The following is a 13356-nucleotide window of genomic DNA, read 5'->3' as shown; positions in this document are numbered from 1 at the left end:
TGCCTGTTTGAGATAAACCTTTATTTCTATAAACTTTCAAATAAATGTTCATTTTACTGTAATTAACATTTTAGCTGACAACATGGCTTAACTTATGAGAAGTGAAATTATCCAGTGATTTGCAAAAACTTATGTTTTAAAGTTAACTAATTAGTTGAATATTGTTAAAATCACAACACCAGGTTATAGTCCAGCAGGTTTATTTGGAAGCACTAGCTTTCGGAGCACTGCTCCTTCATCAGGTGATTGTGGAGAATAAGATCGCAAGACACAGAATTTATAACCTTACAATGTGTCTTACAATCTTATTCTCCACAATCACCTGATGAAGGATCAGCGCTCAGAAAGCTAGTGCTTCCAAATAAACCTGTTGGACTATAACCTGGTGTTGTGTAATTTTTAAACTTTGTACACTCCAGTCCAACACTGATGCATTCAAATCATGCCTTGAATATTTGTCAGGTTACATACAATGAGTGTCTTCACATTAGACAACACATTACACATGAGAAATAGAAGAGAACAAAAGGGCTGAAAAGTGATGAACAAAAGGGGATTAACATCAGGAGAAAAATGTTTTGGTCAAATTTTAACTTGGATTGTTTTCACTGGAAAGACAAAGGCTGAGAGGTGATAGACCTGATAGAGATCTACAAAATTTATGAGATGCATAGATAGGGTGGATAGTCAGAGACCTTTTTCCAGGGTGGAAAGGTCAACTACAAACCTGTGCAGGTTCAAGGTGAAAAATTTAGGGACAGTGTGCAGAAAATGTTTCACAGAGGATTATGGGTGCCTGAAACTCTCTGCCAGTGAAGGTGGTGGAAGCAGGCACATTAGGAATTTTAATGCTATATTGATTGAGACATAGAAACCACATATGGGCAATAAATTAGGTCTAAAAATGAACATTAAGAATTGGTGCGAGCTTGATGAGCCAGAGAGCCTGTTCCTGTGCTGTATTGTTTTCTAATAATTAAAATCCAACTAATATCCAGGATATGATAGCCTGCATTATTGGGCAGGCATTCTAAAAGAGGTAGCTGCAGAGTTAATAAATGCACTGGTTTCTGAAATTTTCTAGGTTCTAGTACAGTCCCAGCAGATTGACAGTTAGCAATCTAACTCCACTACAAGAAAAGAGGGAGACAGTCAAGCCTCAGTCAACAGGAAAAGGCTACAATCTCATGTTAAGGAAGTCTTATCCAAGCACATAGCAAATCACAGTACAATCAGGCAAGGCATGTTTTACAAAAGAAAAATTGTAGTTAACGAACTTCTTGGGAGTCTTTTTTGGGATGTAACTAGCAATATTAATAATGAGGAATGAGTGGATTTCTTCACTCAAAAGCATTAGGAATCTTTGGAATTCGCCTCTCCAAATGAATGCATCTTTACTGAATATCTTTAATGCAGAGATGGACAAATTGTTGTCTCTTGATTCTCTGCGAGAGCATGAGCTGCAGGAAGGAAAATAGACTTGAGGCATAAGATGTTGCATGGCAGAGTAGGCTCACACGGCTACATATAGTCTTTTCATGCTCCTATTTGGCATGTTCTTGAGCTGTATAAAAGTGCCAATTATACCAAGTAACATTTTTATATTTACTTTTATTTCTGTGTTTCATGTTTTTCATGGCACTTATCTTTTACTGGGTCATTAATTTATAAATTAGTTAACTGGTGAAGCAAATGTATTTAACTTGCGTGACACCACAAGACAAAATTCTTGCAGTACTTTCTTCAGCCCAGTCTCTCCACGCAATGGATACTTTGCAAAATACTGATGGACTGAAACCAAATGTATCAAGGGGTGACCACATCACCTGAAGCCTGACTCAAAATTTTCCTCAATTATCAAAATACAAAACACTGCAATTCATTCAGTAAATTACTAATTTTATCATAACAAAATTAAAAATCAATTGAACCTCTGTCAAAAAAAAGTTGTCTTTGTGGATGACTGAATTTCTAATGTTACAGAATTAGAACAAATCTACAAATAGTTGTACAAATGTCTTTTATAGCAATATAGAAATGAACACATTTTGTATTTAGTTACAAGAGTAACTAAATCATTGTTCGTATAAAATACAGTAAAAGTTATCAATAAAATATAGGTCATTACAAACTCATTACACAAATGATGGACAGTAATGCTTTGTATAATTTTCAAAATCTATAAACTAGAATTGAAAAATAATTACATTTTCTTAGACTGGAATCCGTAAATCAAAATTCCAATGGCTAGTTGCAACTTCATAATGGCAACAGAGACTGCTGAGAATTCTTACACCTGATCTCTTACATAATTTGCTTTGCTTACACTCCAATCTCCCAAAATCTGTAGCAGTTTTTAAATCTTTTTGACTATTCTGTTGTCCCAGGTCCGTCCTCATATTTTCACTTACTTCACAATGTATTGCAAGACTCAATACAACTGTACCATACAACGAATACGCTCCATTACACATTCTGAAAAGTTATTATTGGCAACATTAGAAAAACTATTCTGCTATCTTTTCAAGGGTCAACACAAGACATTCACAAACAAAACATTGCTACACTGTGGTAGCAGAAATTATTTGAGCATTAGCATGTAAAGAGATAGTCAATGCCCTCAGGCAAACCTTGCTCCACAGTGAGTCAATCACTGTAATATTCATCATTGCACTGCCATCATTTAAAACTATGTTTATAATCTTGCTGGAGGCAAAATGCACCATTTACAAAGTCATATGAATACTGTGCAATTCTGCTTGTTATCCACTGGGCTTGATTGTTTTAATATCCACATCATAACGTGGCACCAGATTTCACTTTGGAAGAAAGAGCTTGTTTGAAACGTCGTTTTAAATCTTGCATGTTGGGTGACTTGGGGCGTGGAATAATTGATCCTCTTCGTTTTTCTCCATTATTGTTCATATGCAGTTTGCTCACCTCTTTGTAGGCATGTTGAAAAACATCATACACATCCTCATAATTTTCCCTGGTAGAGATTTCTAAGAAAGTTGCACCAAGCTCATTTGCTAATTGGATTCCATCATTAGTCTGAACTTGTCTGGCATGCAATAGGTCACTCTTATTAGCAACAATGATCACAGGGACTTTTGTATCAGGGTACATTTTGCGTATATGCTGATACAGGGGTCGAATCAGTTTGTAACTGTTGTAGTCTGTTATTGAATACACCAAGATAAATCCCTCAGCCCAGTGAATGCACCTGGAGACAAGGTCAGGAAAACGTGCACACTCTCCTTGAGCCTAAAAAAAGAAATTTCAGAAATTAGCCCATTTGTTAGATTTGCAAATTCAATGTCAAAGAAAAACTGATCCATTATGTTCTACAACGGAATTGCATAATATTAATAAAGTTATGATATTGTTCAAATAAGCTACAAATCAAAACTGACAACTTCATTAAATTAGTCTTTGTGCTAATTATTCAAATAACCTGCAAACTCTGAATTTGGCTTCAGGGAGTTTTATTCTTTATTGACATCAAGAATAATAGGATTCTTTCTGGTGTCCTCAGTTTTGTACCTCATATTCCTAAAAATGAGATTGTCACAAAGCATACCTGGACACAAGGTGTGTCTTGCACTTGGACTGAAAGCTGCTCCCCTTCAATATGAACCAGTCTTGAATAAAGATTTCCTATAAATTAGAACAATGGTTTGTTAGCAAGTATTTATTATTTATTGATTTTAGTATTCAATTTTAAATGATTAAGAAATACACACCTGTATTTGATTCATAATCCCCAATAAATCTCTTAGTTAAGAACCGGACAATCAATGCTAGAAAGAAACAAAAATATTTATCAATATTTTGCTGTTACAGCTATTGCAGTTGTTCTTTCATATGCATTTGAGAAATTGAAAATTTATTATATTCATTGGAAGCACCAGTGACACCTGCTTTAATATCCAGACAATACAAAAGTGTTAATTCAGCAGTTTTATATCTATCCTTTTTAAAAGAAGAACAGCTTCAATATTGGTTTTTGGTGCAAAAGTTCCAATGGGTAGTAATCCTAAAGTAAACTTGGTCACATTCACCGAGGCTGGTTCTTGTGATGATCTGTGTTGCCACTGGAATGTTCCATTATTGGAAGTTGATAGTGCTACTATGGATCAGAACTAACAAAAGAAAATTAAAATAAAATCAGTTACTAGGATGAAAATACAAAATCAGAGGAATTAAGCCATTCGGTCCCTTCAACTAATTCCTCCACCAAATAAGATCATATCTGAACTGATCACTCCATGTTCCTACCTACTTACGATAACCTTTCGACACTAATTTTTCAAGAACCTATCTACCTCTGCTTTAAAAATATTCAAGGACTCTGCTTCCAACACCTTTTGAGGAAGAGTGTTCCAAAGCTCATGATCCTCTGAGGAAATATTTCTACTCACTTCTGTTTTAAATGGGCGACAGTTTACTTCAAAGTGTTGCTCTACATCTAGATCTTTTCACATGCTTCCTATCAAGTCCTCTCTGGATTTTATGTTTCAATCAATTCACCTCTTACTCAAAACTCCAATGGGTACAAGCCTACACTGTCCAACTTTTCCTAGGCAAAAGTGAGGACTGCAGATGCTGCAAATCAGAGTCTACATTAGAGTGGTGCTGGAAAAGCACAGCCAGCCAGGCAGCATCTGAGGAGCAGGAAAAAACAACAACATTTCAGGCAAAAGCCCTTCATCAGGACTGGTGGCTCCCTGTCTTCAGGGTGGAGGGATAAATGAAAGGGGGTGGGGCTGGGGAGAAGGTAGCAAAGAGTACAGTAGGTGGATGGGGGTGGGGATGAAGGTGATAGGTCAGAGGAGGGTGGAGCAGTTAGGTGGGAAGGAAGATTGGCAGGAAGGACCAATCATGAGAATGGTGCTGAGCTGGAAGGTTGGAACTGGGATAGGATAACCTATTCTTTTGAGGTATTCATGTAATAAATATTCCTTGAACTGATTTCAATGTATTTACAGGTTGCCTTTAAACATGAGGATATTGTACAACACTCTAGATGTGCTGTCAACAATCCTCTATATAAATGAAGCATAACCACTCTACCTTTATCTTCAATTAAAAATAATATTCTGTTAACCTTCCTAACAACTTTATGTACCTGTATACTACCATTTTGCAATTTGTACAATAGGACACACAGATTCCTATGTACCTCAGAGTTCTGCAACTTCTCACTGTTTAGATAATATGCTTCTGTTTTATATTCTTGCCAAAAGAAAACATTTTACTTTGTCCCATTATACTCCATTAGCCACTCAATTCTTTACCTTCCTCAACTTATTTTCCCTGATATCTTTGTGTCATCAGAAAATTTAGCAGCCATCTCTTTGACCCCACCATCATGTCATTTATACAAGTTGTAAGAAAGTGGAGTTCCCAGAACAGATCCCTGCAGTATATCACTTCTCACACCTTGCCAATCATTAAAAAAAAGCCACATTTATGCTTCCTTCCTTGTTGCCGGTTAGCTAGCTGATCTTGGAACCATGACAATATATTACTCCCAAATCATGGGCTTTTAATTTCCAGAGTAGCCTTTGAAGTTGAATCTTAAGTGTCTTTTGAAAATCTAAGTACAGTTCAACCACCAGTTCCCCTTTATTCATAGCTCATATTCCTTCCGCCAAAGAACTCAAATTGGTTAAATGTGATTTCCCCTCAAATCCATAAAGAGTCTGCTTGATCACCTTAAAATGTAATAGCTTCTAATATCTTGCCCGAGAGAGAAGTTAAACTAACTAGTTCAAAGAAAAAAAGCCAAAGACCAAATCTAATAACAGGCATTCCACCAGATCGCAGAAAAACTGTTGGTAGCTGTGATATTATTTAAGTTTGGAATGACATGTGATTTCTTTTATTATTAATGCATGAAAAGATTCTAAAGACATCCTTCATTGTGCTTGTTTCTACATATTTGCGTTTTATTCATTGGGGTGGTTGTGCAGAGTAGCAGAGGGCCCTCAAATGTTTAAATTCACTGAGAGAACTATTTTAGTGGTAATATTCAAATTCTCTTTCTTTCAGGGAGATTGAGGCTAGGATTGCTGCTGTATAGGAGCATTTTACTGGATATGTAAAAGATACACATAGCTATTTGTAAGTACAACAATACAGTATTTAGTAGCTCTTTAAATGCAGTAATTCAATAATTAAATCAAGCTATGTGAAAGAACTCCGCTCTGAATTGCTATATCAGAGTTGGAGATCACTGATTTGGTTTACATGATCTTTGTTGATGGTAGCAGTGACTTATGTCTAAACAGGAAGTCACTGTATAACTAACAGTTTTGCAAGTTTCTGAAATCTAAAGATATGCCATTTTCAGTTGAAGTGTATCAAAAACAGTGGATTATTTCTCAATGAAAAGAGAATTACTTCTGGCTATTAAAAGTCAGATGTTGCATTAGCTATGAAAGAAATCAATTATTGTTTCTATTTATTAAATCAGGGAAATATTTATCTTTCAGATTATCAGGAAAAACACAATGATTTCTTCTGCTCTTGTACATCCTGTCAGGAAACTGAAGGAAAACAAACTCATAAGTTTCTATTTACTCCCAAATAATAGAGCATTTTCTTTTTAATTGCAGTATCTGTACCACTGAACAAAAAAAATACATATGCAAATTTGAGAAGATGCAAAAATACCCTTTTTAAAAATCCTTGTATTTGGCTTATTCAATATAGCACAAATAGCAAACATTTAATTTCATCCAACTGCACATATGTTTTAAACTCAAGGCAAATAAACACTAATAAAAAAGAAGATCAAGATGAATTTAAGAGCTAATCTGCCTATCCATTGTCTAGTCTCAATGTAAATTGGTGTATACATATTCAACTAGCAAGGTGAAGTTTGGGCTTTTGTCAAATCGGCTCCTACTATGATTATTCAGAGCGCAACTATTTTTGTCAACTTTGTCAAAAGAGATTCTACTCACATTACATGTGCAGAATAGAAGCGTTTGTTGAAATAGACAACTAAGATTATTTGACTCATGCACGTTTGCAAATTCATTGCAAGCTTTTTGAAAAAATTTTTTTAAAAAAATATGTTGGAGTACCTTAAACCAAGCAAATTCTATCTAAGCTAAAAGGGAAATGTTTTCTTTCATTTAATTTATACTCACTGACTGCATCACTTTTTTAAAAAAAAATTCATTCAATCAAAGTATGCAGGTTTCAATCACATGGTCAGCATTTATTGCCCATCACTAATTGCTGCCTTCTTGTAACACTGCGGTCTATTTGAGATAGGTAGCCTCACAGTGCTGTTAGGGAGAGAGTTACAGGACTGTGATTCAGTGACACTGAAGGAACCACAACATACTTCCAAATCAGGATGATGAGTGGCTTGAAGAGAAACATACAGGTGGAGGTTTTCTGATGTATCTGCTACCCTTATCCTTTTAGATAGCAATGGCTGTGGGTTTGGAAAGTGCTGTCAAAGAAGCTATAGTGAATTTCTGCAGTGTTTCTTGCAGATGGTACACTCTGCTGCTGCTGCTGCTCTGCATCAATATAAAGTGAGCAGATGTAGTGCCAATGAAGCAAGTGGCTTTGTCCTCAGTGGTGTCAAGCTTCTTGACTGCACTCATTCAGCACATCCTCTATCAACATCCTCAGGATTACCATTGACCCGAAACAGCTAGGACTAGCTATGTAAATTCTGTGGCTACAAAAAAAAAACAGGTCAGAGACTAGGAATACAATAGCAAGTAACTTACTATGTGACTTCCCAAAGATCGTCCACCATCTACAAGGCACCAGTCAGGAGTGCAATGGAACATTCCCCACATGCCTGGATGAGTGCAGTTCCAACAACACTAAAGAAGCTGGACATCAAGATGAAAGCAGCCCACTTGGCAGGCACCACTTCCAGACATTCACTCCTTCACTACTGATGCTCAATAGCAGCGGTGTGTATCATCTCTGGAATTCACTGTAGAAAGTCACCAAGGATGAGTAGACAGCACCTTTCAAACTCATGACCATTACCATTGAGAAGGCAAAGAGCAGCAGAAAAATTAGAATACGATCATCTGCATGCTTCACACCAATTGCCAGGTTTCAAACCACACACCAAGCTGATTTGGAAATATATCACCACTTCTTCACTGTTGGACAAAATCCTGGAAATCCTTACTGAACAGCATTGTGGGGGTACCTACACCAAACTGATTGCAATAGTTCAAGGCGGCAGCTCACCACCACCACCACCTCCTCAAGGGAAACGGAGGATGGGCAAAATAAATGCTGCCCCAGCCAATGAAATCCACATCCCAGAAAGAATTTTTTTAAAAACTTACTAAATTCAAAACAGATGCATTTTGGCATTAAGATTTCCCTCTGTATAACTCTTGCAATGTAACTTAGCTATAACTTCCAAAACGCACCCTTACTCCTATTCACGTGTTATCATTTACTAGAGTATTTCCATTGTCTTTGAAACTGAATCTACCAACTAATACACAGATACCTTGAGCAGCTTTATGTTGATGACTCACATGCACTAAAAACTGTGCAAACATCTTAGAATCATTCAGTTGCTTGGTCCCATTATTCAATGTAGCATATGGGGATTAGTTTTTCACACCAATTATGTCAAAACAAGAACACTTTGAATATAAAAATTTGAATTGTGCAAGTCCAGATGGACTTAATATGGCTCAGAGCTAAATTATGTTGTGTGTACAAATCCCAAAGGCCACATGTGTAATTAAATTATCACAAACTTTTCAAATTCACATTCAATGGCTTGAATCCAAGGTGGCTCCCAATTCTCCTTATATACCTTGCCCCCTACAATAGACTAGTGGAAAACTGCCCATTTTAAACAAAGAATATGCTCATTGCTCAGATCTGAGGAAGGGTCACTCAACCGGAAATATTAACTCAGATTTCTCTCCACAGATGGTGCCAAACCTGTTGCGCCTTTCCAACAATTTAACTTTTGTTTCTGCTCATTGTACATCTTTTCGAAAAGAAAACTGATTTCTGTCCAGTGGGCAAACTAAGTCGTTTAAAAAGAAATTCAAAACAAAGCCAAAGTACAAAAGGGCCACAAGAGGTAATCACAGTCCTTCTGAAAACAACCTGTGAACAATTTCCAGACCTTTTGTATTGGAACTGAACACAATACATTCCAAGGCAGGAGTAAGACACCCGATGAAGGGCTTTTGCCCGAAACGTCGATTTTCCTGCTCCTCGAATGCTGCCTGACCTGCTGTGTTTTTCCAGCACCACTCTGATCTAAACTCTGGTTTCCAGCATCTGCAGTCCTCACTTTTGTCTACCTTTGATTGTAGGGAATTCTTGTCATTGTATTGGCCAATCAGGCTCACACGAAAATAAAATCTGATCGTTAACTCATTGCTAATTGGCAGTCATAATTTCCAAGGTTACTATAGTGACCACACTTCAGGAGTACATAGTGGCCGTGAAGAGTTGGTGAAACGCATTATATAAACGTGAATCTTTCCTCGCCTTTGTCCACCTGTCTTAATATTTCGGTGTGTAGTTTGGTGTCAGGTTTTGTCCTATTTGTTTCTACAACGCTTTCGAATGTTACCTGAAAGGCGCTATGCAAATACAAATCCCTATTATTACCAGTTGTAACTGTCCAACACATCTGAACGTGCAAGTCAGCGCGCTACTTCTGGAGGCAAATCTCAGAGTCCGCCTCAAAAATACCTTTTTCACAGACTCAAAAATCCTTCAGGAAACAATTGCCAGGTTTCAAATGTAAAAGCGGGACAGTGTCCGCTGGGAGGCACGCCTGGCATGTAATGCCCCTGCACTTGGCCACAACGCCATCAGGTTTTGTACTGGGCAGCAAGAGGAATCCCATTCCATCTATTTGGGACAAACCGAATCCTAAATTTCAGAGTGAAAAGACTGTCCTCAGTCTGGAGACTTAATGATAGTTGAGTTGTAACCAATATGAATACAGACCAATCATGCAAACAGGTATTTCATGGTTACTCAACCATTCAATACAGAAAACACATTGTTGATGCTGGATTTAATCGTCGAATGAATCCATCAGATGTGACAAATATTTGTTCGTGTTCAATTGATTTAGTTTAATAGACATACCGTTCATTTCAAAAGTAAACTGTCGATCGACATTTCTGTAGGCGGCTCAATCACCTCTTACCTGTTTTCCCAACAGTGCTTGACCCTAAAACTGCGATCTTGATGTCTCTGTTCATCACATTGTCGCATGACTCCGGGATTGGAACCAACAGTAAGTTCGTCGACATATTATAAAAACGCATGGGTCCCCTGGCAGTGTTCCGGCAACTCGATGGAATTGCAGAGAGCGGCTGCTCTGATTAACTGAGACCTGCAGCTCTTCTCTGACCAGGTTTGGTACAATCAGCAACTCACAAAACTGCGCCAATCCCACGCAGATCTACTCGAATCGTCTGGCCGTTCTTTGTGCCTGGGTTCTGAGAGCTCTCGCCTCTTCATATACACAGTGCTGTGGGTGAGCAGCCTCCCACTCCTCACACAAACCAATAGGACTGCACTGACGAACATAGCAACGTAAATCGCCTGAATACGTCCAGACGTAGCAACTTCCTCGCATTATACCTGCACCTAGGGTGAAAGGGTATTTTAGGCAGCACCGAATGGCTGCTTTACAAATAACACAGACTATAATCTTGATTTGTTCGCTTTAGTCGAACTTTTCTTAGTGGACTGCCAATGTCGGCATCAAACAGGTCAAGAATGGCACGGTAGGATCCAATTAAGAGGGACACTGCCTAGTTCAATAAAGCAGTGACCCATTCAGCTACAGGCACGTATCATGACAGGCAGGTAACATGTGTCCATGGGGAAAGATTATCACACGTCTACATGTGGGAAGTGCTTTCTAAAATGGGATTTGGGGAGGGAATCGGCAATTAGTGTCGAGAGGGGGTTGCTGGAAAAGCACAGCAGGTCAGGCAGCATCCGAGGAACAGGTAAATCGACGTTTCGGGCCAGAGTCCTTCACCAGGAATGCTGTGCTTTTCCAGCAACACACTCTCAACTCTGATCTCCAGCATCTGCAGACCTCACTGTCTCCTAATCCGCAATTAGATTTGGCTGCCCCATACCAACGTTGTTAGTGCAGTCTCAATCAATGGGTGGGAATCAGAAAGCTTATCGATCAGATCCAGAGTCAGGCAGGGGTGCCCATTCTCCTGCATTGTTGGTATGTTGTATAGAGTGTTTTGCGGAGTCCATCAGGAAGAATGCGAGCCTGAGAGGAGTGACTATTCCAGGCAGCAGAGGTCTGTAAGTCAAAGCCTCCCTGTACATGGATGATTTTGTCATATTCTGCTCAAATCATCTGTCAGTGCACAGACTCATGAGCATCTGCGACCAGTTTGAACTGGCCTCAGGAGCCAAGGTAAATCGAGGCAAGAGTGAGGCCATGTTCTTTAGGAACTGGACAGACTGATCTTTCATCCATCAGCACAGATTACCAGAATATGCTGGGAATATGGTTCGGAGGGACTGGGGCACGTGCAAAACATTGGGAGGAGTGCATTACCAAGTTGAGGCAGAAATTGGTGTTTTGGCAACACTGTTCCCTCTCGATTTGCGTCAAAACCTGGTCATCAGGTCTGAGGCACTCTCTCTCTCGTACATGTCACAGGTCTGACCTATTCCTCAAACCTGTACCATTACAGTTACCTGAGCCATCTTTCACTTCATCTGGAGGTCTAAGATGGACCGTGTGCACAGGGACACCACTTACAAAGCTTTGGATAAACGGGTGAGTGGGGGAGAGAAGAATGCATCCAATGCTGCCTTCATCCTGATGGCCAGCTTTGCGTGCAGCTCGAGTATAGACCCTCTGTATCATCAGACCTTCATGGGGAAATTGCAAAGAAAAATATCTTTAACACAAGTCGTTCAGGAAGTGTTCAGCACATAGCATCCTCGACACCTTGTGGGAAAAGGAGAGGGTGGATCCTGTCATAAGGCTTCCTGAGCAAACTGTCAAAGTCATTTCACAGAATACCTCATCACCAGACCTTTGCAACGTGTACCGAGAGATCACTTGGATGGTGGTGAGAAGTGCAAAACCAGTATGCCCAGTCGATCTGTCCTAGTACATACTGCCCTCGAAGTGGCTATGGACTTGGGGGAGTAGATTGTCACACATGTCCTGCTGGAATGTACCTTTGCAAAGGAAGTCTGGAGACAGATGTGATGGTTTTTGTAGATGTTTGTCCTGTGCAACTCTGTGATGCAGGACTCAATGCTGTATTGTCTGTTCACCAGGATGCACAATGAGACAAATATTGACAACACCTGGAGGACCATTAATTCGGAGAAAGCTGTTCTTTGGTCTGTTTCACAACGATGCAGTCCGAAAAGAGTATACAGCTGGTCAGTATCACGGTGAAGCAGACCGGGGGGGGTGGAGAGTGCAGTGAGTTAGTATCACCGTGAAGCAGACCAGAGGGAGTGTGCAGTGGGTCGGTATCACTGTGAAGCAGACTGGGGGGAGTGTGCATTGGTCAGTATCACTGTGAAGCAGACCGGGAGGAGTGTGTCGTAGGTTCAGTATCACTGTGAAGCAGATTGGGGGGAGTGTGCAGTGGGACCGTATCACTGTGAAGCAGACCCGGGGGAGTGTGTAGTGGGTTAGTATCACTGTGAAGCAGACCCGGGAGAGTGTGTAGTGGGTTAGTATCACTGTGAAGCAGTTTGGTAGGAGTGTCACTACATACTGAGGTTCTACCTGTCCCGGTGTTGTGAAGGATGGGCCTGGCCTCGCTGCCGCGGAACGCTCCGAGTAGTTGGATCGTTCCGTATCACCTGTCCTTCGTGGAGAAGTTTATGAAGAAAAACACCTTTGACCACAAGTCCATCAGGAAGTGGTCAGCACGTAGTGTCCTTGAGACCCTTCGGGAAAAGGAGAGGGCGGATCCTATCGAGCGGTTCCCTGAGCAGACTGTCAAAGCCATTTGGCAGAATGCCTCATCGCCAGAACTTTCCAACAAGCACCAAGACATGGCTTGGCTGGTGGTGAGAAGGACTCTGCCTGTGAGATCCTTTATGCACGCCCGAACTCTCAGCTGCACCGCACGCTGCCCTCGAAGCGGCTGCAGGGGGGACGAGACTGTCACACACCTCCTTCTCGAATGTGCCTACGCAGAAGAAGTCTGGAGAGGAATGCAGGAGTGTTTGTTGAGGCTCGTCCCGAGCAGCGCCGTGACGCGGGACTCCATGCTCTACGGCCTGTTCCCCGGGACACACACCAAGACGAACGTCAACTGTGCCTGGAGGATCATCAACACGGTGAAGGACGCTCTCTGG

At 40.2% G+C, this 13356-nt stretch overlaps 1 protein-coding gene across 1 annotated transcript; it reads right to left on the bottom strand.

Moving 5' to 3' along the window:
• Positions 1–438: 438 nt before the first annotated feature.
• LOC122551150 (ras-like protein family member 11A) lies at positions 439–10486 on the bottom strand. Its single transcript, XM_043692774.1, has 4 exons — positions 10190–10486; positions 3744–3800; positions 3581–3657; positions 439–3264 (listed from the first exon to the last, which is right to left on the bottom strand). The coding sequence occupies exons 1-4, from the start codon at positions 10308–10310 to the stop codon at positions 2797–2799; spliced, it is 723 nt and encodes a 240-aa protein (XP_043548709.1). The 5' UTR covers positions 10311–10486; the 3' UTR covers positions 439–2796.
• Positions 10487–13356: the final 2870 nt, after the last annotated feature.

This window comes from Chiloscyllium plagiosum, chromosome 6 (assembly GCF_004010195.1).
Source record: "Chiloscyllium plagiosum isolate BGI_BamShark_2017 chromosome 6, ASM401019v2, whole genome shotgun sequence".
Lineage (NCBI taxonomy): Eukaryota > Metazoa > Chordata > Chondrichthyes > Orectolobiformes > Hemiscylliidae > Chiloscyllium > Chiloscyllium plagiosum.
Note: the sequence above shows the minus strand (reverse complement) of the source record. Positions and strands in the feature narration are given on the sequence as shown.